The sequence below is a fragment of the Muntiacus reevesi genome, chromosome 12 (assembly GCF_963930625.1).
Source record: "Muntiacus reevesi chromosome 12, mMunRee1.1, whole genome shotgun sequence".
NCBI classification, from domain to species: Eukaryota; Metazoa; Chordata; class Mammalia; order Artiodactyla; family Cervidae; genus Muntiacus; species Muntiacus reevesi.
The window spans coordinates 34,622,631-34,648,984 of record NC_089260.1 but is presented as its reverse complement, the minus strand read 5'-3'; the positions used below and the strand labels follow the sequence as shown (position 1 = coordinate 34,648,984).

Here is a 26,354-nt window from a genome sequence, read left to right as displayed (position 1 = left end):
AACAAGTGAAAATTAAACGGAAGTGGCTTTCGGAAGTGATGCCGTTCTATCTAGATAAGGATAGCAGAAGGGCTTGTGGTATAAGAAGCCAGAGGAAAGGATGGCTGCTATCCAAAAATCTACAAGCAATAAATGCTGGAGAGGGTGTGGAGAAAAGGGAACCCTCTTACACTGTTGGTGGGAATGCAAACTAGTACAGCCACTATGGAAAACAGTGTGGAGATTCCTTAAAAAACTGGAAATAGAACTGCCATATGACCCAGCAATCCCACTTCTGGGCATACACACCGAGGAAACCAGATCTGAAAGAGACACGTGCACCCCAATGTTCATTGCAGTACTGTTTATAATAGCCAGGACATGGAAGCAGCCTAGATGCCCATCAGCAGATGAATGGATAAGGAAGCTGTGGTACATATACACCATGGAATATTACTCAGCCATTAAAAAGAATTCATTTGAATCAGTTCTAATGAGGTGGATGAAACTGGAGCCCATTATACAGAGTGAAGTAAGCCAGAAAGATAAAGAACATTACAGCATATTAACACATACATATGGAATTTAGAAAGATGGTAACGATAACCCTATATGCAAAACAGAAAAAGAGACACAGAAGTACAGAACAGACTTTCGAACTCTGTGGGAGAAGGTGAGGGTGGGATGTTTCGAAAGAACAGCATGTATATTATCTATGGTGAAACAGATCACTAGCCCAGGTGAGAGGCATGAGTCAAGTGCTCGGGCCTGGTGGGCTGGGAAGACCCAGAGGAGTTGGGTGGAGAGGGAGGTGGGAGGGGGGATCGGGATGGGGAATACGTGTAACTCTATGGCTGATTCATGTCAATGTATGACAAAACCCACTGAAATGTTGTGAAGTAATTAGCCTCCAACTAATAAAATAAAATTAAAAAAAAAAAAGAAGCCAGAGGAAATGCAGAGACAAGAGGAAAGAGACTGGATATTTCTGTAAGCCTGGGACTTCTGGAATCGAGCGAGGCAAAAGTTCTAGCAGGGTGAGAGGCTTCTTGTCAACAAAGCCCCATAAAGGTCTCTTGGTGGTTCTCAGCCAAGACTGCATTAGTACCTCTGGGGAGATTTTGGAAAAACCTCACGGACTTGAGGTGCTCCCCTAGAGTCTGATTTAATTAGCCTGACCTAGGGACTATTTTAAAAATTTGCCTGAGCAATTAAGTGTGGCGGGAGTTGAGAACCACTGGGTTAGATAAATAAAGAGGATACTGGGGTGGGAGACAGGAAATAGAATAAATCATTTTCCACTTTTTTCCCCTCAGAATGAAGCAGAGCTTCCAGAAAGTGCCACATAAACACAGGTGGTTCTTGAGATGGCGTGTGATTTGACAGCACAGGGATAAGCCTTCTTTGCATCTATATACATATACATATACATATCCTTACATACACATACACCTGCTCTGCTCTGCTAAGTCATTTCATTCATGTCCATCCCTTTGTGACCCCATGGACTGTGGCCTGCCAGGTTCCCTGTTCATAGGATTCTCTGGCAAGACTACTGGAAGGGGTTGCCATGCCCTCCTCCAGGGGATCCTCCCAACCCAGGGATCGAATTCACATCTCCTACATTGGCAGGCAGGTTCTTTACCACTAGCGCCACCTGGGAAGCCTATTTATACATACATACGTACATATTTACAAGTATCTATTTGAATAAATATTAGAAAAATATAACCAGCATATCACATCTGAGAATTCATGTTTTTAATGCTTAGGATGAGGCTAAGATAAGGTACTGAAGTGCAGAAAGTAAATGCATTTAAGCACACAGTCTGTAAATTCTAGAACAAGTGGATAAGGCAAAAACTTCTGACAGAGGTATGCAAACTGGAGTTTGAAGAACAGTTGGGCCAAACTTAAGTTTGGCCCAGAACCTGTGAAATCTTTCTTGCCAGCCTTCACTGATATACACTGTCTCCCTTGGCCTAGCGGTGCAGCCCGCACAAAGCCACCCTCTCCTGGCTCTTCTCACCTGGATGCTCGTCCCTCATTCCACCCTCATCCCACGTATTCAGATACTTCCAAACTGGTCACAGACTCAAATCGGCCTCTTCCAGCCTCGAAGCCACGATCCGATTACTGATGTTATAGCCTGGAACTTAACTTGTCTCCTTTTTCAGATTCAAATCTGAGCCGAAACCTAACTTAGGGTGCCTTAGCACAATAGGGCGGAAAACCAGTAGTCTCCAGGCGTCCCAGCCCCGCAAGCACAAAAGTGAAACCGAAGCGACCCAAATCCAGGTTATGCAAACGCAAAGGAGGGGGTGAGGGGTTTGAAAGGAAAACTCCAAACTGAGCAAACAAATCCCGCCTGCAGAAAAGGCGCAGACTCGAGAACGTTTCCCTCTGTATTTGCCATTCTCAGGGCATGATGCAACCTCAGGTTGCCCAATTTATATTTGCACATTTTTCCTAGCGAGCTTCAAAACCTCCCAACTCCATAAAATGCCGTTTTAAAAATTCAAGTCTGCAGCCCAAAAAGCCTGCACGACAGGCCGGATGACCCGACGGTCACCTAAGCCCAGGGAACTGGGCTGAGTCTCAAAGACAGACGAGGAAGGGAGAGGCGCAAAGGCAGGAAGCGAGGAACTTGACAGCCACGTCTGTACCTTTCCCCCACCAGCCTCAGTTCACTGGATAAGCTACTGCTAAGGGCAACCGTCTGTGCTTCACCTTTCCCCTGCTCTGCTTCTTGGGTCCTGCTCCTCTCCCCGATCCAAAGGGCGCTCAGAGTGGCAAAACGGGAAAACCAAAACCGAAAAAAGTACCCAGGTCTTTAGCCTTCCTCCTCCTCTTCCTGGCACCTCCCGCCCCCGCTTTCCACATCCTGGCGGCCTCCTGGTCACCCAGTCATCGGCTACACCTTGCACCACCCAATAAAATGGCAGGTAGCAACAGGCGAGGCCTCCAGCCCCGCGCGCCTGCCACCCCGGGCAAGACTCCCGGGGTCTCCGACGGTACCCCCAAACCCAAATAGCCCGTCTCCTCTTCAAGTCCCCAATCCTCGGCCCCGCGGGGCCTCCTGATCGCTCTCCCGGGACCATTTCTGTCGCCAGCGGAGGAGCAGGTGGCCGCGTAACAGGTGCCAGGCGAGAGGGCCCGGGCGGTGGCGCCGCCGCCCAGATGCCGGCTGCGCTGGGCACCGGGAGGAACCCGGTAGGAGCGCCGGAGAAGGCCACGTCGGGGGACGGGAGCTGGGGTACCGCGCAGAAGGAGACAGCGCCCGGGGGGTCAGGATGCGGCCGCCCGTCCTCGCCACCCAGGGCGCGAGCCTCGCCCGGGCTGCCCCACTTACAATCTCCAGGCACACGAAGGCGCCCGAGTAGGTCCGCAGGATGTCGGGGCCGGCGGGCAGGGTGACCCGCGGCGCTGGGAAGGACATGGCGGGATTCGGGGGCGGCGGAACTGGCGCTCCGCCGGCCGACATGCTGCCGCTGCTGCGTCTCCGTGCGCCGCCGCCTCCCTCCGCCCGCCTCCGCCTCCCGGGCTCCCGCCGCCGCCGCTGCCGCTCGGGCCCGCCGGGTCCTGGCGCGCCGCTCGGGAGGGAGGGGGCGTGGCCGCGCCGTCGCCGGCCAGGCCGGGCCCCGCCCCGTCACGTGGACCCAGGTGAGCGCGCCTCCGCCTCTGCGCCCGCGCGGGTCACGTGCACAGGTGCGGCGGCCACCCGGCCCGATTCTTCCTGCGCCCGCTCTCCCGGTCCCCTGTGCCACCCGGCGGCCAGCGCTCTGGGCTCCACCTCCCCACTCCCCTTGTCTCCCTCCCCGTAGTTTCCACCTGTTCTCTTTCACCTCTCCTCCCCTCAAACCTCACCGCTTCCCTGTCCCACTTTCCTCGCTTTAACTGCAAGTCAGGTCTTGGAGCTGTGACTCAAGGTAAAATCCAGGTCATCAGTCACACGGAAAAGGGGGAGTGGATCAGTTTTAAATGGAACTCTTGTGGGATTTTAAAAACACCACTAGGACGTTGTCGCCTGGTGGAGTCAGATGGGTCAGCGCCAGCATCTGTTGGCAGCGGATGTCGGGCAGGGAGCCGGCTGCTTTGCATGCCAGTGGTGTGTTTACCTGTGGAATGGGATTGAGGTGATCTGCTCCACGTTGATGTCTGAATTACATGATGCAACATGAAAATGGTAAACCCCAAGTAAGCACTCTTTAAATGGTAGCTGGTAGGATGATGACTATTTTTCTGATTTTTACATATGCACACATCACACTGTGTTGTACACATGAAGTTGCATACGTTGTATTTTCCACATAAAGCTTTACTTATTGGTTTCACCTGACTGAAACTTATGAATTGCTTTTTTTTTTTTTTTTTTTTTAAAACTATTCATTTATTTATTTGGCTGCACCAGGTCGCAGTTGGGGCACCCGGGATCTTTCCTGCATCATGCAGGAACTTTCTTTATTTTGTAGGAGCTCAGTAGTTGCCCCAGGAGGTCTTATTTGCTGCAGAGTCATGTGGGATCCTAGTTCCTCCACCAGGGATCAAACCTAGGCCCCCTGTGTTTCAAGGTGGTTTCTTAAACACTGGACACTCAGAGAAGACCCTTCTGTTCTCTTTTAAACACTTAGAAGGATTTTTTTTTTTTAAGATTCTATGTATGTTTTGGATTCCATGCCCCAATTTATCCCCATTTTATATTTGGCTTTAATGTCAATATTTTATAAGTAAAATAAATGAGAGGAGATAAATTTTCTCAAAGATCAACTGAAGATAAGCAAAGCTACACACAACAACATACAAACACATGTAGAGCAAGCCGAAAAAGTATTAGGCAAGATCATCGGACACTAATTGAATACTAATCTTGTCTGTCAGGTTTAGCCTTAGAGGAACCCTGTTTAGTTGTATGCATTGGTCATCAGATTTTAGTCATTCTATCTCTTTATTATATTAATAAGCGAAACTCATAGGTGTGGTGGCAGCATCAGAGTAGAAACCATAAAACAGGGTGTGAGTGAAACCTTTTGTGTAGATCTTTTATCGTCCCCACCTCTTCATGTCATCACTTCCTGATACATAATGTGTGGCATTTATCTAATAGGAAATTTCATTGGTTTGATCTATGAACCCACTTTGAGTTTTCTACCCGCTTTGAGTTTTCAGGCTCAGACTGTCAGGGAATGATCTTTCATGATTGTTTTATTTTATTTTCTGCCAAACAGCTCTCAGTAAACACTTCAACTATGCCCAAAAGGAAGACCTCTTCAAATTATTCATCTTGAGGATGGGCAGATATAGTGATGGACCCCCAAAATTTCAATGAATAAGCATAAAATTGGAAAAGACTCTGATGTTGGGAAAGATTGAGGGCAGAAGGAGAAGGCATCATTGACTTAATGGGCATGAGTTTAAGCAAACTCCAGGAGGTGATGAAGAACAGGGAAACTTGGAGTGCTGCAGCCCATGGCGTCGCAGTCGGACACAAATGAGTGACTGAACAACAACAAAGCATAAAGTGACTTTGAAGTTTCCAATATGCTCAGTGACTTAGAGGAGTCTTAATCGTGCTTGTTTAAAATTACCATCGAGGGGAGAACTTCATTGTGTCCCTTCTAGCACCCTCCTTGCTGTTTGTTCCATGCATTCCCTACCATCCTGGACTATACCTGCTTTCTTCCTGCTTCCACAATGACAAGCGGAATAAAAAATATATCATTGAGACCTCTTCTATTATTGTGACATATTATTTGTTAAAAAACGGATTCCTCCCTAGAATGGTTTTCTTCTCTCATGACCACTACCATGATCTGTTTACTCTTGATGACACCAGTTTCCTTCTAATGAAGGCAGCAACTCTGGAATCAAAGAAAAGTGCTCATCTCACCCCTGCCCCTCATCGTTCTCTTCCTGCATACAGTTGACTGTGAGCTCTTTACAACTTCACTTTTCTATTTTTCCACATCCTGTTTTCCTGGTTTACTGATCCTCAATATGACCTTTACCTTGCTCACAGACTTCTCTTAGACTCCATATTTTGGAATGTTATCCTTCATATTCATGACATTTTCAGCAATTTTTTGCCTACAACTTCTTGCTATCTTCAGTGAGCTGAACAACACCTGAATCACACCTGGACCACCTTCTTGCTTGGAATTTCATTACTCTGTTTGCCTGAATGTTGACGTCTTCTATCCATCTAAGTCTTGTTTCTCAGTCCATTGGCCGCCAGCCTTTCACTCCCTCGTAATTCTCTCATTTCTGGCTCCCCTATCCATCTCGTGCTTGTGGGAAGGTATTTTAGAGATGCTTGTGTTTGTCTCATGTGTTGCCTCCAATTTTGTACTTTACTATAAATTTATCCACACTGCCACATATTCTGCTGTGTGAGTTCAACCCATCAGCTGCATCTGCTCTCAGATTCTACTCTTAAGACTTTTGTTTCCATTATTAATTCATGTTATGTAGTCAGGGATTCTGAGGTGTCAATTTCTTCCACTGCCCCTCCCCCACTTCTCTCACTATTTTTCCCCATAGCTTCTTTCACTGTCTCCATCTCTGTGCTTGGCACAAGTAGATAACATGTTCAAAGTATGAAAACAAATTTAAGCCATTGCAACCTTCCCTACTTTCTCCTGCTTTACAAGGAGTTTTAGGATCTCTAACCAGTAATACTTGTTTCACAGAAAACAGGACCATCCATTTATCCAGTTATCCAAGACAAACAGCAGGGTTTGTTTCCCTTGGTAGTCACATATTTAACCAGTTACAGTAAGGTCTGGCAGTTCTACCCTCTTATTCTCCAGAATATATCCACTTCTCTTCATGCCCATGTTTTCACCCTATCTTGGGACGCTGTCCCTCCTCTAATAGTCATCTTTCCCTCTCTTGCATTTTCTACACTGCTCTCAGAATCATATCTAAACACAAAATTGATTGCAGTCACACCTCTATTTAAAACTCCTTCAGGATTCTCTACTGTCTCAGGGTCCATTTGAAATACCCCAGAATGCATTCAAGTTTTTTTCTGGGATGTAGCTTCTGACACATTCTCTGTCCTCCACCAGGTTTATTAATCCACCTACAGTTCCAGAAATTCTCTCGCCACCAGATCTTTACAGATTCTCGTCCTTCTAGAGGAACAGCCTTTCTTCTTGCCACTCCTCTACCCCATAACTATTTTCAGGATAGTTCCTTTGGGTCCTGCCAATTCATTATGACCGCATTTCTCTGGCTGTTGAAGATTATGCAGGATCGCCTCCCATCTCGGTTTCCCTAACCTGTTCCCTTACTGCACTTAAACTCTTGCTTCACTAAATGGATGTTGCTTGTCTCATATTCCTTAGCTAATGTTATGAAGCACAGTAAAATTGAAAAGTTCATTGGAAGCACCAAGAGACGAGGCACCCATCTCTCACTTCTATCAAGAATGAGAAAGCTCAGGAATGAGGATTTGGAAAGAGTGACTTGGGGGAGTCGTGCTGGGAGCCACACTGCACTCTGTGCCTCCTCCATCGCCTCTCCCACCACGCAGGAAGTAGGTGAACTTTATTCGCATTACATAATAGGGGCTCAAGTAATATCAGCTGACCAAGTGAACTCTGCATCTACATTTCTCTGCTTTATAACCGTTCCTCTCCCCCTATTTTCCTGTTTCATAAGAAGTATTTCTATCTCTATCTCAGCTTTTCATTATTTCCCCTTTGTAGTTCATCTAGGGAATTAATCCATTAATTTTCTCTTCTTTCTCTTCAGTTTTCAGTTTCATTTTACACTTTCACTTTACACTTTCCCCATCTATGAAGATATCCAAGTTTCCCACATCATCAAAACAGCAACACTTGACTTCTGCCCCTGAAAGAATAACCAGAACTGGATTTACCTTCCTGGCTGAAACAGCTAAATACCAAACAAAATATGTGAAACACGGGTTTTCAGACATTGTATGTCAAGTCATGCAGAATAGTGGGCCCGTGAGATGGGAAAGAAATGACAGGAGCCCTGTGATTTTTTTTGGCTTATAGACTTTCCAGCAAAGGGGAAGAAAGACCCTGCTGAAGCACAGCTGTCTCTATTATCTCTATGAGTTGAGGTGGTAAATCTGAGAATTTGAAGGGAGCGAGGTGCAAAGAGAACTAGAGTTCACAGAGCATAGAGGAAAGAGTTGCATACAGAAAATGCTTAGAGGGTCAGCAAAGGATCCCCTTAAATCTTCAGACAAATATTTATCAGCAAATAAAAGTAACTTATCTGAGTTGAAGGAAGAAGCATTCCAAAGGAGCAGAGGATTAATCTCAGGAATTCACAAGGGCAGGAATAGTTCATGTGTCCACAATCCAGAGTGTAAAGTTGCCTAATTAATGGCTCCGTGGTACAGAATCTGCCTGCCAATGCGGGAGATACAGGTTCTATCCCCGGGTCGGGAAGATCCCCTGGAGAAGGAAATGCAACCCACTCCGTTATTCTTTCCTGGAGAATCCCATGGACAGAAGAGCTGGCAGGCTACAGTCAGTGGGGTTGTAAAGAGTTGGACATGACTTCATGACTGAGCATGCATGGATAGAGTATTCTGATAAGCATTGCCTTAGTACTGGGGCAAGTCAACCTTAGATAGCAGGTTACTCTGCTCTTCCCTTACAAAGATTTTTAAAAAGCCTCAGAATGCTCAAACCATTTTCAATTAACTCAGCTGAATCACAGACCAAGCAAAAATATTGAGGAATACAAAATGTCCAGTACCCAATAAGATAAGATTCACAATGTCTGGCATCCAATTAAAAACTACCAGGCATGCAAAGAAGCAAAAAATTTGAATCATGATGAGGATAGCAATCAACCACAATCAACAGACCAAGAAATGATATAGATGACTGTATTATAGAAAAAACATTGGCAGTTATTATAAATGTATTCCATATTTTTAAAAATATAGAGTGAGATTGACCATGTCATGTAAAAAGGACCCAAGTTGAACCTCTAGACGTGGTATCAATGTCTGAGATAAAAACAAACAAAAAAATATTCTGCAGAGGATTAGCACTAGGTTAGACACAGAAGAAAACACCAGTTAAAATGAAGACAGAAAATAAAATGGAAACATATAGAGCAAAAAGACTAAAAACGTGAACAACATAGTAAAGTGGTGGGATATTTGCAAATGTTTTACTATACCTGTAATTACAGTTTCAGAAGGAGGAGAAAGAAAAAAATTTGTAGAAACAATAGCTGAAATTTTTCCACATTTTAGCTAAACTATATCCACAGATATATATAATTCATTCAATGAACCTCGGGAATTAAAAATATGAAAAAATCCACAAGAAAAACACATCAATCAAATTTCTTACAAACAATAATAAAATTTTCAAAGTAACCAGTATAAAAGATACATACAGAGAAACACATACAGAGAAACAAAGAATGCAGCAAACTTCTCATTGGAAACAATGCAAGCAAGGAGTAGAACAGCACTTATAAAGTACTGGGAGAGAAAAAGAGGAAAAATGAAAAACTGTCAACCTAAAATTCTATTTGTAGGAAAATGCCTTTCAATAATATAATAAGCACATCATAATAAAAGCAATCAGAAGACAACCTGGGGACTATATTAATATCATACTAAATTGGCTTGCAGATTACACCACCCTTATGGCAGAAAGTGAAGAAGAACTAAAAAGGCTCTTGATGAAAGTGAAAGAGGAGAGTGAAAAAGTTGGCTTGAAGCTCAAAATTCAGAAAACTAAGATCATGGCATCTGGTCCCATCACTTCATGGGAAATAGATGGGAAAACAGTGGAAGCAGTGGCTGGCTGGCTTTATTTTTCTGGGCTCCAAAATCACTGCAGATGGTGACTGCAGTCATGAAATTAAAAGACGCTTACTCCTTGGAAGGAAAGTTATGACCAACCTAGACAGCATATTAAAAAGCAGAGACATTACTTTGTCAACAAAGGTCCGTCTAGTCAAGGCTATGGTTTTTCCAGTGGTCATGTAGGGATGTGAGAGTTGGACTATAAAGAAAGCTGAGCGCCGAACAATTGATGCTTTTGAACTGTGGTGTTGGAGAAGACTCTTGAGAGTTCCTTGGACTCCAAGGAGATCCAACCAGTCCATCCTAAAGGAGATCAGTCCTGGGTGTTCATTGGAAGGACTGATGCTGAAGCTGAAACTCCAATACTTTGGCCATCTGATGCGAAGAGTTGACTCATTGGAAAAGACCCTGATGCTGAGAGGGATTGGGGGCAGCAGGAGAAGGGGACGACAGAGGATGAGATGGCTGAATGGCATCACCAACTCGATGGATGTGAGTTTGAGTAAACTCCAGGAGTTGCTTATGGACAGGGAAGCCTGGCGTGCTGTGATTCATGGGGTCGCAAAGAGTCGGACATGACTGAGCAACTGAACTGAACTGAACTGAAATAGGTTTAAATGCCAAAAATTTTTACCAGAACTGAAGAGTGGTATTTAATAATGATAGAAGAGTCAATTTATTATGAGGACTTAAAAACTCCTAGTATTTGTGCACTTTATAACAGAGTTTTGAAAATAAGTGATGCAAAAATAATAGAATACAAGGAGAAATAGAGAACTCCACAATTAGAATCAGCTATCTCATTACTCCCCTCTCAATAACAGAAGATACATTAAATTCTTGGAGAAGGAAATGGCAATCCACTCCAGTATTCTTGCCCGGAGAATCCCATAGAGGAGCCTCGTGGGCTACAGTCCATGGGGTTGCAAAGAGTCTGATACAACTGAGACTAACACACATATTAATTTCTAGGTAAACCACAAATTTTTCATAACTCTGATTATTCCAACCTCTGTGCCTTTGTTCATACTTCCAATTGTCCAGCCCCTTGAATAATCCCTCCTACAACCTTTGAATCTATATTTCAAGGTTCTTCCTGAAAGTCACATCTTTCACAGTGGCTTCAGTTCTTTTCAATCTAAATCATAAGGTTATTAAAAGCAAAAATGTCTTTTCAGGGATCTAAATTGTACGCAGCAGAAAATGAACCTAGCTGACTTAAACAGAAATGTAATTTACTACATTACACATGAAAAGACATGAGGCAGTTTATAGATTTGGCAGGGCATTTGGGAAGCCAAGCTCAGAAACTGGATGGGAATAACAGTGGATGGTTTCCCTGGTGACTCAGATGGTAAACAATCCTCCTGCAATGCAGGAGCCCTGGGTCCGATCCCTGGGTTGGGAAGATCCCCTGGAGGAGGGCATGTCTAGGGAGAATCCCATGGACTGAGGAGACGGTCAGGCTATGGTCCACAGGATCACAAAGACTTGAACACATCTAAAGTGACTTAGCATGCATGCACATGGCCCAAATTAAGCTACAGAACTAGTCTAATGAGGGGGTACTACTTGCAACTCGACCAGTCACTGGACTCCATGACTTGACACTGCTTATACTGGCAGAACTGGATCAAGGATTCTACATCAACCCCACTGTGTTGATGCCTCTGTGATCCCTCAAAACTGAACGTCAGCCAATCTCACCACTTTGGAATAAACCTTAAAAATAAATATTTATTTATTGACTGTGCTGATTCTTTGTTGCTGCCCAGGAACTTTCTCTAGTTGCAGAGAGCAGGAACTTCTCTCTTGTTGAGGTACATGGGCTTCTTGTTGAGGTGGCTTCCCTCGTTGTGAAACCCAGACATGAGGGCTTCCGTAGTTGCAGTTTCCAGACTCTAAAGCACAGGTGCAGTAGTTGTGGCCCACGGATCTAGTTGCACTGCAGCATGTGGAATCTTCCAAGACCAGGGATGGAACTGGTGTCCCTTGCGTTGCAAGGTGAATTCTTAGCCACTGGACCACTAGGGAAGTCCTGGAATAAATCTTCTTTTGTTTATGCTTCTTTGAGTTATTAGCTTCTCATTTGAACCTGGAAGGTGTATCTAATTTGCTAAACCTAGCACATTCATCTGCACTGTAGATGAAAGGAAATCTGAGAACATGAGTGTCTTCTTTCAGCCCTCCACCATGGAAGGAAGCTTTCTTTCTTCCTATAACTTGTACTTTGGGAATCTGACCAAATAAAAATTGGTCCCTCCACAACACAGCCAAAAAGACCTTGATAATATGTAAAATAGTGACAAACAGTCTTCTAATGAGAGAAGTTGGGGAAAGTTAAGTGGCTTAATCATAAACCTGAATGATGAATAAAAGCTGGCTTGACTGAAGGGTAGAGGAGGAAAATGTTATAAAAAAGGGAAGAACATGTATAAGGACCTTCATTCCAGAAGGAGCTTGCTGTGTTCAGAAATGGAGTGAAATCTGTGGACTTTGAGATGAAGCCAGGGAGTTAGGTAAAGGTTTGGTTTCTTTCTAGAGCCTTCTACCTCATGCTTAAGCCTATGAACTTTATCCTAATGACCCGATAAGCACAGTGCAAGGTTAGGGTGTGGGACTAAACTTAGAAAACACAAGCTTTAAAAAGATAACTCAGGTAAAGAATAAGTTGACACTCAAGTGTTGAAACCATCCAACAATGAATGAGAGAGCAGTGGGGTGAGGGAGTAAAATTAGAAACTTCCAAGCAAAAAGACTTGCTTGTCTTGAACAAATCAATTAACTTTCCTGAGGCTTACTCCTCATCCATAAAATGGAGGTTATTTTCCTGTATTTCTCCACCTTCTAGGTTACGGTGAGGTAAGATGAAATAGAAGATAAGATTTCAAACTGTAGAATGGTCACAAATATGATGTTCCGATAAATATTTAATGAGTGCTCAATTATTTTGCTAAGCGTGGTGGAAGGTGTACAAATTTACTAAACTTAGAGGAAAACATTTTAATTTTACATTTTACACAATGTGTCTTATTATCATTAGTACCCGGTCTCTATATTTTTAACTACACTTCTATAGGGAGGCCATATTATTCTGCAGATTGGCTAGTATATGTGGATCATTTATTGTAGTACCTATCACAAAGTAAGTACCTGATAAGTATTAAACATCATCTAGTAATAATTCATACATCATAGAAATTATTCCTGAAAAGGATGTATGTGTGTGTATTTATATATATATGGGCTTCCCGCATGGCTCAGATGGTAAAGAATCTTCTTTCAATGCAGGAGTCCCAGGTTTGATCCCTGAGTTGGGAAGATTCCCTGCAGAAGGGAATGACTATCCACTCCAGTAAAGAGTCGGAGACACTACTGAGTGACTAACACTAACACTTAAAACACACACACACATATTTGATATTGGTTCCTCATTTTGATAATTATTTAAAATTACCCAATAGAAAATGACTTTACAATCCACAGAGAAAAGGATTGGTATTTATAAAGACAGAAAAGAGTAATGTTGCCAATATTTTACAAAGAAAAAAAAAGTTTGGATAGCCAATTTTGCATTGAGCACCTCATCACACAGGAAAGGGAATGGAATCTTTCCCCAGGTAATTTGTACCTTCAGTGTTCTTCAAATCTTAGACATATTCAGATCTGATTTTACTAAAAAATTATCCAATGATAGATATCACCTGTTAAGCTAATTTTACTCCAGTTATCACATATATGAAGGCATAGCCCTTTGAAAGCTCATAGTAGAAATCAGTAGCTTATGGTTTCTAAGGAGACAAACATATCTACAAAAATACATTTTCTGAAGTGAGAAAAAAATTGACAGAAAAGTTAGGTAACACGACAAATATTTGGCATGAGTTGTACTTACTACCCAGGACTCATGACAGACGTCGATGATAAATCAGCCCTCTTTCCCTTGGAACAGTTGGTACTCTGGGAAAAAAATAAATCTTTTATTCTTGTTTTAGGTGTTGATAAAAGGTTATTAATTTGCTCATAATCGTTCTGGTAGGAGGGTGAGATATATCAGAATGATTAAGAAATAGATAGCTGAAGACCTTTTTTCTTAAAGAAAATCCTTGAATTTCCATCTAACAGTGACTAATTGATGTGTTGATGAACTCATCTTTTACATTCTTAGAATCTCTCACATTCCAGGCTTATGTCAATGAGTTGTTGTTGTTTGGTGATTAAGTTTTTTCTGACTCTTTGGACCTTAAGGATTGCAACACGCTAGGCTTCCCTGTCCACCATCTCCTGGAGTTTGCTCAAACTCATGTCCATTGAGTTGGTGATGCCATCCAACCATCTCGTCCTCTGTTGTCCCCTTCTCCTCCTGCCTTCAATCTTTTCCAGCATCAGGGTCTTTTCCAATGGGTCAGTTCTTAAATGAGAAATAAAGATAAATGAGTCCAAGAACAGTCCACTGCATACTAGCCTCCCAGAAAAGGATCTGGCTGTCTGCAAACTGTCTGGTAGCTGGCCTTGGCTCAGTTCTCAGGGTGAGCAATCCTAGACAAAAGTAAGGCTTGGACTTCAACCTTTGGTTGAAGGACTGATGCTTTTCCAGGTGTAAACCTTGATGTTGAAAGTCCTACTGCTAGGTTGTTATATCACCTAACTGGAACTGTAAGGTCTGAACTCCAGCACCAAGGCAGAGGCTGTTTCCCACATCTTGTGAACGCTAAATGGGCAGGAAACAGTTGAAGTTCAGTTTCTGCCACACTACATCATGGAATCATACCAGGAAAGAAAAGTACTTAAAAGTTAAAAATGTGTAAAAGCCAGTGCTATCCATGCAGTTTACAAGCTCATGGTTTAGGGTCATCAAAGTCATGTATCTGGACTTGTTAAATGAATAAACAACTGAGAACCTATATATTTGCTACTAATTCTATATCTAATAGTTTTTCCTAGTGGATACTTTCTACTTCGCCTGTTTGTGGGGTACATGTGAGTAGAGAGTTGTGTATGTATACATGTGTGTGTGTAACATTCACTCTAGTGTTAAAAATGTTAAGTATACCTCTATGTAAATTTTTTAATCTGGCTTCTTTCCCTTTTAATATGAGATCAAACATTGAAGGTTTAAAAACTAAGAATATAGAAAGAAGAGAGAATTTCAGAAAAAACAGGGTTTTGTTTGAAGTGAGGTAGGGTAAATGCAGAGATCAGTGTTCTGGCTTTAAACGCATCTCCCTGTCCATGCCTAGAATCTGCCTTATAAAACTTTCTAATCTACTTACTTCAGTCCATTTCTGTAGTTTCACCAGCTTCTTGCTTTGCTTGCTTTTCTAAGTTCTCATCTCAATAGCTCCTAGCCAAGATCTCAATTTCTCTCTACCTAGTTTCTATAGAGTGACAACCTGCTTAGATCACATCTGGTTTCTTCTGCAGACTCACTGTTTACCACTTTGCTCTGCTCCACACAGCAGCTCAAGTGCCACTCTCCCAAAGCAGGCTTTTTTCAACATGACTCCATTTCCATCCTGAGCAGAGGGGAGCTTCAATTTATAGTGCATGCTGATTTCCATGGTTAATTCCATTTCCACCATGGTTAATTTCAAACTACCAATATGAAATCACTGAAAGTGGAGTTATAAAGAGATGTATAGCAGCAGGTAGCATATTCATTGTACATATCTAATAGGTGGAGATAACCCCAAGAGCTTAGATAACAAAGACTGCCAAATAATTAGGTATTATTGAGTATTTGTTATTTGTATTTTGAGTATAATTTATCTACGTGTACACTTATACAAGTTAAATTTTAACGATGGCTGTGTATAATAAGCAGCTTGTGAGTTTCTTAAAAATTTGAGTCAGCTCTGATGAGCAGGTGTGGGCTGGCCCCAGCACACGCTTACTTCCAGAACAATACTGCTTCTATCCCACCATTCAGAAAGAGGCAAGAGAAGCAGGTGGTTTCAGGACAGGAAATGCCCAGAAGGAATCATGATGGATTATCCCCCACACTTAAATTTTCTTGAAGGTCTGTCTGACAACACTACCCATACTCACATGCACACTATTATATACTCATAGGAATCAAGAGGCAGAAGCAGTCATGTTTTTGTAGCACTGGATTGAAACTCTCGTTTCTACTCTCCTCAAGCTGCTTTAAGTAAGTACACCCCGTCCACTGAACCATCAGTGGTGCTGAAAATGTGCTTTATACCTTATTCCTAAGTCCCACCACAAATTGGAGCTGTAAGGGCTAGGTTGATCTTTTCATTCTATGAATGGACATTAGCGCCGGTATCCTGAATGAGGACTTCCCCGGTGACTCAGCGGTAAAGAATCCATCTGTAATGCAGGAGATGCGGGTTCGATCCCTGGGTCAGGATTGTCCCTTAGAGGAGGGGCTGGAAACCCACTCCAGTATTCTTGCCTGGAGAATCCCATGGACAGAGCCTGGCAGGCTACAGTCACAAGAGTCAGACACAACTGAAGCGACTAAGCATGCACTCAGGCACACATGTACATCCTGAATGAAACTGTTTAGCATTTCACGTTTTTCTACAAATGTGTATGAAAGTGTATTCTCTCCAAATTCATATTAAAATATATTAAAATGGTTTTTCTACAACTTTCTTTATTTCCAAGTACTTTCTTCTCTGTTCAGCTAAGCATTGCCTTAAAGAAATCTGGAATACTACATTAAAAGAGCCTAGGATACTTCCCTGGTGATAGAGTAGCTAAGACTTAGAGCTTCTGTTGCAGGGCTTCAATTCCTGGTTGGGGAACTAAGATCCCACATGCTGCACAGAGCAGCCAAAAGAGAGGGAAAAAAAAAAGAACCTAGGAGTGCTATAATGTTAACTTTAAACTATAGCCATAAACACATATATTTACCCTCCTTGTATAAACGTTCCCTGCAGCCTTTATGTGTATTGTCTTTATCAACCTTCAGGGTTTTCTAAACTAGTTTACAGTCAGTATAATCATTAGAAAGCAGACCTTTTTTTAATTAAACATATTTCATTACAATAATTAGTCTGCTGTGTACTCATTAAGTAGAATTATCTATCATTTTGTTCTAAACATTGAATTTGTTTCACAGCCTTAAACTGTCTCAGGGATCCTCCCACACCAAGAACTTATTAACCTCAATTCCAAGGCGTCCTCATTTGAACATTAATGAGCTCAGTCTTTTTTTTTTTTTTTCTTTTTTCTTTGGAGTCACCAGTAGTCACTAGTATTACCCTAAAAGCAGTTTCACTCACTCCTTTTTGTTTAAATGACAGCATAGCTCTACAGTTTTGTAGAAACTGATTTTTCAACTGTTGTTACTAATGGATGTCAAAATACCAAATGTATACAGCTGAGGAAATGTACATGTGTATATATGTTTTCAATTGCACACAAGTGACATTTTGATACCCACCAGTAAAAAGAGTTGAAAAATCAGTTTCTATGAAGTTTTGGAGCTAAATACTCTATATAAACTGAGTATCTAGTATCTAAGTATCTAGTAACTAGTATGTAACTATTTACATAGTTTGCATGCATGTGAAATATAAATTTGACATTCACAATTTATATTATATAAGCTCTATAGTCTATATTTATATGTATATGTGATGGATACTAGATGTTCATAATGGGCTTCCCTGGTGGCTCAGACAGTAAAGGATCTACCTGTAATGCGGGGTTCAATCCCTGGTTTGGAAAGATCCCTTGGAGGAGAGCATGGCTACCCACTCCAGTATTCTTGCCTAGAGAATCCCCATGGACAGAGGAGCCTGGCCGGCCCTAGTTCATGGAACTGCAAAGAGCTGGACACAGCTGAGTGACTAACACACTTTCACTTTTTACTTCTTAGGAGTGTGACTTTGAGCAAGTACCTTTACCTCTTTGTGTCACAGTTTCCATTCCTGTTGAAAAGGAATAGCATCTTCCTCCTGATGTCAGAATGAGTGTTAGTGTTTAATCCGGAAGTAGAACCCAATGAGTATTGAAAAAAGGCTGCATTGCAGGAACTCAACCTTATACACTGTGGGAAGAATCTGGGGAGCAAAGGTCAGGAAAAAGTTTTTAACCAGCTTCCTAGGCCTGGCTGAATGAGCAGGAGATTTCTAGATTTCTACCTCCAACTGTGTAGAAGTCTATGAAGGTTGTTGGCTCTTGTGGCTGCTGCCTCTGTGAGTTCTCAGGAGAGACCCTGGAAGGAGGTCTATATATTAAGAATTATAAAGTGCAGAATGCCCAGTTAAATTTGAATTTCAGATAAACAACAAATAATTTGGGGGGTACAAATATGTCCCAAATACTGCATGGGACATACTTAAACACCTTTTAAAAATTGCTGCTCGATGTCTCTGTATCTTTATTTGCTGAATCTGGTAACCTTAGGCTGAGGTCACTTTTGGTCAGCAGAGGCAGCAGTTGGAATGGAGAGCAGTACATGGAAGAGGGGGAATCAAGAATAAACTGGAAACTACCAGCACCTTTGCCCCTGCCTCTCATCACCTCTAGCCAGTGATGACAGAGCACAGTGGCTGCTGCTTCACCTCAGCCTCACCAAATCTCACCCAAATCTTTCCTGTACCAAATCTTGACCTGGAACTATACAAGGGAGGGACTCCTGGAAATCAAGTTCCAGCTTAGCTACAATTGACCAAAATTCCACATTGTGGAGTAAATGGATTCTCAGGGCAGCACCTACACATAATACATGCAAAGAACACCAGGAAGGATTCTGACAGGTACTGCTGTCTCAGCAAGTCTGCCAGATGGCACCTTGGGTGGAGAAGGGGCATGAGATTTGGTGAAGAGCTGTGAATGAGAAGGACGATGTGGAGCTTACTATCAACCCACGAAAAGCGTCTTTACCGAGAAAAAAGACAACTGCCTTATGAGGATAAAAAGGAACTCTTTCCAGGCAGTAGACAGCTTCCCCCAGATGACCCAGAGCCTAAAGGGCAGGCCAGGGAAGAGTGTGATAACCTTGGGCTCTTGTTGGCCACTGGTGCCTTTGATCCTGTCTTGATGATTGCTGTTGTAATGATTACTGGACACTTTAACCTTGATTGTGCCTTATATCCTCTCAGTGCAGACAGAAGTGTTTGAAAATGGGCTGTGAAGAGGATGTGAGCACTGTTTTGCATACATGCTCCTAGACACGGGGATTCCTGGCAGCCGGGCAAGAGATAGATGCTACCTGAGTACCTTACTACCCAGGTCCTTGCAGGACCATTGGGCATCCGTTGTCCCTCCTCCTAGTATCAGCAGCCTAATTTTGCTTTTAAGGAGCTCCCTTTCTGTCATCCATATAAAGACTGACGTTCCTTGGCTCGGGAGTGACCATGTGATCCACGATTGCCCAATCTGATGTGTTCTTCCTGACATAGAGACAACAAAAGAAAGCAGGATCTGATTTTCACCATCAACAAAACTATGACTAGACCACCATAATAATCTGCCACCTAGATCCTTTAAAAAAAAATTATTGAAGTATATTTCATTTACAATCTGTGTTAATTTCTTCACAAAGTGACTCAGTTACACACTGCCATTTTTGTTCAGTTGCTAAGTCGTGTCTGACTCTTTGAGACCCTGGACTACAGCTCGCTAGGCTTCCCTGTTCTTCCTTATCTCCCAGAGTTTGCTCAAACTCACGTCCATTGAGTCAGTGAGGCCACCCAACCATCTCTTTCTCTGTTGCCACATTTTCCTGCCTTCAATCTTTTCCTTCAATCTTTTCCAGCATCAGGGTCTTTTCCAATGAGTCTATTTTTCTCATCAGGTGGCCAAAGTATTGGAGTTCCAGTTTCAGCATCAGTTCTTCCAATGAATATTCAGGGTTGATTTCCTTTAGGATTGACTGGTTTGATCTCCTTACTGTCCAAGGGACTCTCAAGAGTCTTTTCTAGCACCACAGTTCAAAAGCATCAGTTCTTCAGTGCTCAGCCTTCATGGTCCAACTATCACATCCGTATGTGATGACTACTGGAAAAACCATAACTTTGTCTATACAGACCTTTGTAGGCAAAGTAATGTATCTTTTTCATATTCTTTCCCATTATGCTTTGTTATAGAAAATTGTTCCCTGTGCTATACAGTATGACCTTGTTGTTTATCTTATATAAAATAGTTTGCCTCTGCTTATCCCAAACTCCCAGTTCCTTCCCTCCTCTACTGCAACCACAGGTCTGTTCTCTGTGAGGCTGCTGTGTTTCTTTTGTCTGTTTAAAATTTTATGTATTTATTTAATTTTTTAAATTGCACTGGGTGCTCGCTGCTCTGCAGCAGTGTGCAGTCTTCTCATTGCAGTTGCTTCTCTTGTTCCAAAGCATGGGCTCTAAGGACGTGGGCTCAGCAGTCATGGCTCACAGGCTTAGTTACCTCAAGGTGTGTGGGGTCTTCCTGAAACAGGGATTGAACCTGTGTCTCCTGCCTTGGCCGGTGGCTTCTCAACCACTGGACCACCAGGGAAGCCCTGAGGTTGTTTTTGTTTAAGAGACATGTTGATTTGTATCTTAGATTCCACTTATAGGTGATATTTCTCTTTCTCTGTCTGAGTTACCTCACTTAGAATGATAACCTCTGGGTTCATTCACGGTGCTGCAGAAGTCATTATTTCATTCTTTTTAATGGCCATATGGAAGCCTGGCGTGCTACAGTCCATGGGGTCACAAAGAGTTGGACACGACTGAGTGGCTGAACTGAACTGAATGGCCAAGTAATACCACCAGTGCATTTTTTTTTTTTTTCCTTGCTGCATGACTTGTAGGATCTTAGTTCCTTGACCAGGGATTGAATTTGTGCCCCCTGCAGTGGAAGCATAGACTCCTATCCACTCGACTGTGAGGGAAGTCCTGGAACAGCCCTACTTTTGACTACTTGGCGTGCCTTTTCCCCTTCTGGTATTAGGTGACTACATTTTCTTTAATGAGCTACATGTCTCCAATCTCAGTCCATGCAGCTTGGGCGAGGATAATACCATTCTTACCTCCAATGGTAAAGATGTGGCAGGAGTTTAGCCAATCTTCATATTTCATTCATAATTCAAATCAGCCCTTTGAGATTCAGTCTTGTGATTCCTATTGGAATGTATGGAAAAGAGAAAAGCTGTTCTCACTGGATTATTACCTCTAAAGATCCTGTGAACCTGGGTGCTCCTGGGACCATCTTACGGAACTAGAAAGTATGAAAGCAACATCAAACAAAGAAGTAAATGGTCTATAATGAGGAGAGAGAGAATGCACCAAAATTTAAGCTTCTGTGTCCAGTTTTCAGTTAAAAGGGTCAATTCATTTCCTCTTCTTTGAGTAGGGTTGGGTTGCGCACATATTTAACACAAGGCAAAGCCAAGCCTGGTGCCTAAGTGATTTGACTCATAAAGATACAGTGAACCACTTTTAGAATTAGACAGTTTATTACTTACACAGAGAGCAATCAGAAGAGTAATCCAAAAGTCTTTGTAAGAGTAAGCTACTCAGGTCTTTGTCCCACACAGCAAAAATAAAGTAAAATGTTACTCTCTCAGTCTGTCTGACTCTTTTTAACCCAACGGACTACAGCCCGCCAGGCTCCTCTGTCCATGCGATTCTCCAGGCAAGAATACTGGAATGGATTGCCATTTCCTTCTCCAGGGCATCTTCCTGACCCAGAGATCGAATTCAAGTCTCCTGTATTGCAGGCAGATTCTTTACCATCTGAGACACCAGGGAAGCCTTACGCATGAAAAAGGATGACGTCAAAACAAAAGGAGCTAGATGAAGGAAACCCAGGTTGTGAAATACACTGTTGCTGAAGAGCCCATTCTAGCAGGCAGCTATTGAGTTTTCTATGCTGCATCTCAGTTCTGAGGAGACTGTAGCAGAAGTCTTACACTTCATCTGAAGCCCAGGAGGCAAGGAGGAAAATAGGAAGGCAGGCGATCCATGGCCTCATAGCTGTTTCTTACAGACCTTTCATCCCCTCGTGAACCTGGGGAAGCACAAGTTCTTCTACCAAGACTCAGATAAGCCGTGACTTAAGCCTTTGCCTCTGTGGATGCATGCTAGGTGTCCAGGGCACCAGGATGAACTGTTCCCTCAAATGTCCATCTTCTGTTGTGGACATTTGTCCTTGTTTTTGTCAACAGTACAGGAATCTCCTTCCTAAAGTTCAGGACTTCTTCCCTCCTTGAAAAAGAGCCCATCTCCCATTACGGAGGTTAACAATGTTAGATGTTTTCTAAAGACCTTTGCAGCTGGGATTAAGCAAGTTACATACCATCTATCCACCTATCACATGTTCTCATTTCTAACTTTGACAAAGAACAAGTGTCAAAATGAAGCCGAGACCCCACAGAATCTATCCTGATGAGAGTCACCATTTCTATAGCATAAATATTGAACTTGCAGTGGCTGGAGTGGAAGCTTTCATCATGGGAAGCAAAGGGCAGTAACCCAGACCAATAGAGGCAGGAGAAGTGTCTTCATCACATATTTAGAATGATTTTCACTGTCATTTTGGGTGCATCACTTGTCACCTTTATCTTTGGACTCTCCTGGAGCTTTAGTGAGCTACTCAATATCCTTTAAGAAAACCATTTTATGTTTAAAATAGTTAAAGTATTTTTTTTCTCAATGGCATATAGGATCTTTAAATGATAATTTCTACAACTAACCTACCACCTACCACTTTCCTTTGATATTACTCAGGCAGCCCATAAGTCCATCCATCCAACATTAAGCCATCTTAACATGCATCTTGGTTATCAAATACTTCAATATCTAAAGAAATGCAATTCTAATGATGGCATCTCAGGTTTCATGGTTGAAAATGTGTATGATTAAAAATGATGCACATTCACTTGGAGGCAGTATGGAGCATATATTATGGAACACATATTAGAGCAGAAAAAAAAATTATGCGTAATCCTATCAGGCAATACTTTTATTTTTTCTTTCCAGTCACTTTTTTTTCATACCAATCAAGGAAATTTAATGTTCCCCTTGAATTACATGCCACATAGAGGCTATAGCAATTTTTTAAACACTCATAATTGAGTTTGTATTTCTTAACAAGAACAGCTACTTTGACTTATTCTCCAGGATTTTTCTACGCTGTTTGAGATTTCGCAAAGTTCTTTTGTTTATTCTAGTCACTTTTTGATGCTTATTTTCACAGTACTGATAATAGCATCTCAAGAGCTTCTTTTTTCTTTTATAAAATATAACCATTTCTCATAGTATTTAGACAACTCATTGGAGGTTACTTTGCCTATTGTGGCTTTGTAGGCTGCTTTCAGTATTGCATTATTGTAAATACCTCATGTTTTGGATATCTTTGTTCATAAAATATTTTTATGCTTCAGGTGAATTTCTTAGCATGTTTTCTTAAAAGTGATATGATTAAGCAAAAGGATATGACACTGTCTTGATACATTAATCAGATTTCTTCCCTAACAGTTATGTACTCTCACCAATCTTGGTTGAGAATGCCAGTTTCATTGTATGCTAACTGGTATTATATGATGCCATTTTTAAAAATTGCTAACTTGATAGTCAAAATAGTATTTTAAATAGATGAATGGCATAACAGATGAAAGGGTAAGAAGAGATGATTTCTAAAATAAGGACAAAAAGTCCAAAAAGCAGATGAAAAATATTCACCCTCATTACTAAGTAGCAAAACTTAAAGTTATGCTGATTTTTAAACTACTTGGAGATCAAGGTTTTTAGAAACATTTACATTTCAGGCTGTATCTGCTTATAAGGATGTTTGATACAGCTTTTAAGTGATTATTTAAGCTAAAGATGGTATGTATTTAGGGCTGCACCTATTTGTATCAGATGTATTCAGCCCAGGCATAACTGCTCTTAACTTTTTCTTCTTCCAGTGACCTTGGGAGGTAGTGATGGATTTGCCCCTTACTTGCAGACAGCATGCCTGATATAAGTGGGACAGGATTTTTACAGCCAGAGATTTATTCTTCCAGGTTGCATTTATCTTTTCTGGAAGATGATGTCTCATCCCAACACCCTTGTCAGTGACGCTAGCCCAGTATTGTTGTTGCTGCTGTTTGTTATTGCAAAATGGCTTCCTCTTCTCTTCTTGGCATCGTGGGTGGCATTACTTGATTTTCTTGTCGATGCGTATATTATTGGCTGCTTGTTTCTTAATGTGTGTACATTTCCCCTTTGCACTATATATTTAAAAATGCCACTTGTAGGCATATCGAACTTCTGACCTTATAAAGCTTCATATTTTGTATGAAGCTAAAGAAGGGATGTACTGGATGCCTTAGAAGTCTGTTGGTCTCTTTAAAGCTGGGGTCACACATTTTCTTATCCTGAGTTGTAACTGGCCCATAGACATGTTTACCATGAAATATGTAAACAAAAGCAAATCACCAACATTTAAAAAGTGTGAGATTTTATTTACAAGTTCAGATTTCAGCTTCCCCTTCAAAAGTATTCTGATGATCTGGGAACAATGAGTCCACATTTTTAAAAATTGTTTAGACTGTTGCCGGCACATAATAGCTGCTTAAGACACATTGGGTGTCATTATTAACTGCCTGGTCCTATAGACGGTTGAGTCTGCAGCCTTGTTTTAGAATCTCTAAATCTGGCTTGAGCATCCCTCACTGATGCAGTACCTCCAAAACAGAATGAAGATTTCTTTGTGGGAATTTTCACTTTCTTCTCAGTAGAACCTCATTGAGAAAGGTGGTCTTCCCCGTCACCCATAGACAGACACACACACACATTACCACCACCACCACACCAGTTGTCAAGATGGATAGTACTACAATACTGGAGAGAGTTAGGGATCTCTGAGCAATGTCTTTTCATCTAGACAGCCCAACTGCTGCCCTTAGATTAAAGGAAATCTAAAGGCGGAGCATTTATTTTTATTCTTCCTTCCCTTAGAGTGTTGGTCTCCTATGGAAGGATAATCCCTTTTATTTCTCTAGATTCCACCTCTTACACCTTCCTCAGCCAATTTTTTTGACCACAACCACTCTTTTGTATTTTCCCCTCCTATTATTTCATTTCCTTTAGCTCAGGCTTCTCTGAGTTATATTGTGGGGTTTTTTTTTTTTTTTTTTTTTTCCCTCTTTACAGCTAGACTTTTTAAGAGAGAGATCTACTCATTGTTTACACATTCCTTATTTTGGCTCTCTCCCAACTCAGATTGAAGTTGTTCAAGCCAAGGTCACTAGTTACCTCTTAGGTGTGAAATCTAATGCTGTTTTCCTTTCCATTTTTTTTTCAAATTGTATTTATTTTTGTGTTTATTTTTTATTGTGCCGAGTCTTCTTTGCTGTACGGGCTTTTGTCTAGTTGCAGCAAATGGGGGCTACTCTCTAGTTGCATGTGCAAGTTTCTCATTGCAGTGGACTTTTCTGTTGCCCAGCACAGACTCTTGGGCACTTGGGCTTCACTAGCTGTGGCTCCCAGACTCTAGAGCACAGACTCAATAGCTGTGGTGCATGGGCTTAATTGCTCTGCAGCCTGTCGGATCTACAAGGATCAGGGATCGAACCTGTGTTTCCTTCATTGACAGATGGATTCTTTACCACTGAGCCACCAGGGAAGCTCCACTATTTTTAATATGATACCTGTCTTAAGATATAGATCATATCTCTCACATTTTACCTAAAGTATACCATGGAATGGTTCTTAGTATACTCAAAGAATCCTTCAATCATCACCACAATGACTTTTAGACCATTTTCATTGTCTCAAAAAGAAATTTCATACCTGTAAGCTTCCATTCCCCACTTTCTGCCCAGCCCCAGACAAGCATTAATCTATATTTTCTTATCCCTATATATTTACAGTTCTGGACATTGAATGAAAATGGAATCATCAATATGACTTTTGCAACTGGTTTCTTTAATTTAGCATAACATAGCCAAGTTTCAAACATGTAGTAGTATACAGAATCAGTGTGTGTGTGTGTGTGTGTGTGTGTGTGTGTGTGTGTGTGTGTGCACGCGCGTGCGTGAGTACTCAGTTGTGTCTGGCTCTTTGCAGCCTCATGGACTGTAGTCCGCCAGGCTCCCCTGTCCATGGGATTTTCCAGGCAAGAATACTGGACCAGGGGGCCATTTCCTACTCCAAGAGATCTTTTGGACCCAGGGATTGAAACTGCATCTCTTGTGTCTCATTCATTGGCAGACAGATTCTTAACCACTAGCGCCACCTGGGAAGCCCATAGTATCAGTGCGTCATTTGTTTATATAACTGGTTGCTATTTCATTGAATGGAAATATGCCACATATTGTGTATTTATTTAATAGATGATAAGCATTTGAGTTATTTCTACTCAATGAGTCTATTATGAATGAATCTGTTAAGAATAATGTTCCTATGAACATTTGTATGCAGATTTTCATGTGGATATATTTTTTAATTCTCTTGGGTTTTGGTGAATTTTTAATTTGTATCTTTCATCTCTAGAAATTCGGTTTAGTCCTTTAATGTATTTTCCAGATTTCTTCTTTCACGTTTATGTTTTTACCTTAGGTCCTTGAGCATATGAACATATCTACAGTAGCTATTTTAATACCTTTATCTGCTAATGTCACCAC

The 26,354-nt window shown here is 41.8% G+C and overlaps 1 protein-coding gene across 1 annotated transcript in view; it reads right to left on the bottom strand.

Moving 5' to 3' along the window:
- MAL2 (mal, T cell differentiation protein 2) overlaps nt 1–3,584 on the bottom strand; it is a 30,480-nt gene extending 26,896 nt beyond the window's left edge. Inside the window, exon 1 of the mRNA XM_065903299.1 lies at nt 3,332–3,584. Coding sequence (XP_065759371.1) covers nt 3,332–3,463 — 132 coding nt within the window. The 5' untranslated portion in view covers nt 3,464–3,584. The remainder of the gene's footprint in view (nt 1–3,331) is intronic.
- Nucleotides 3,585–26,354: the final 22,770 nt, after the last annotated feature.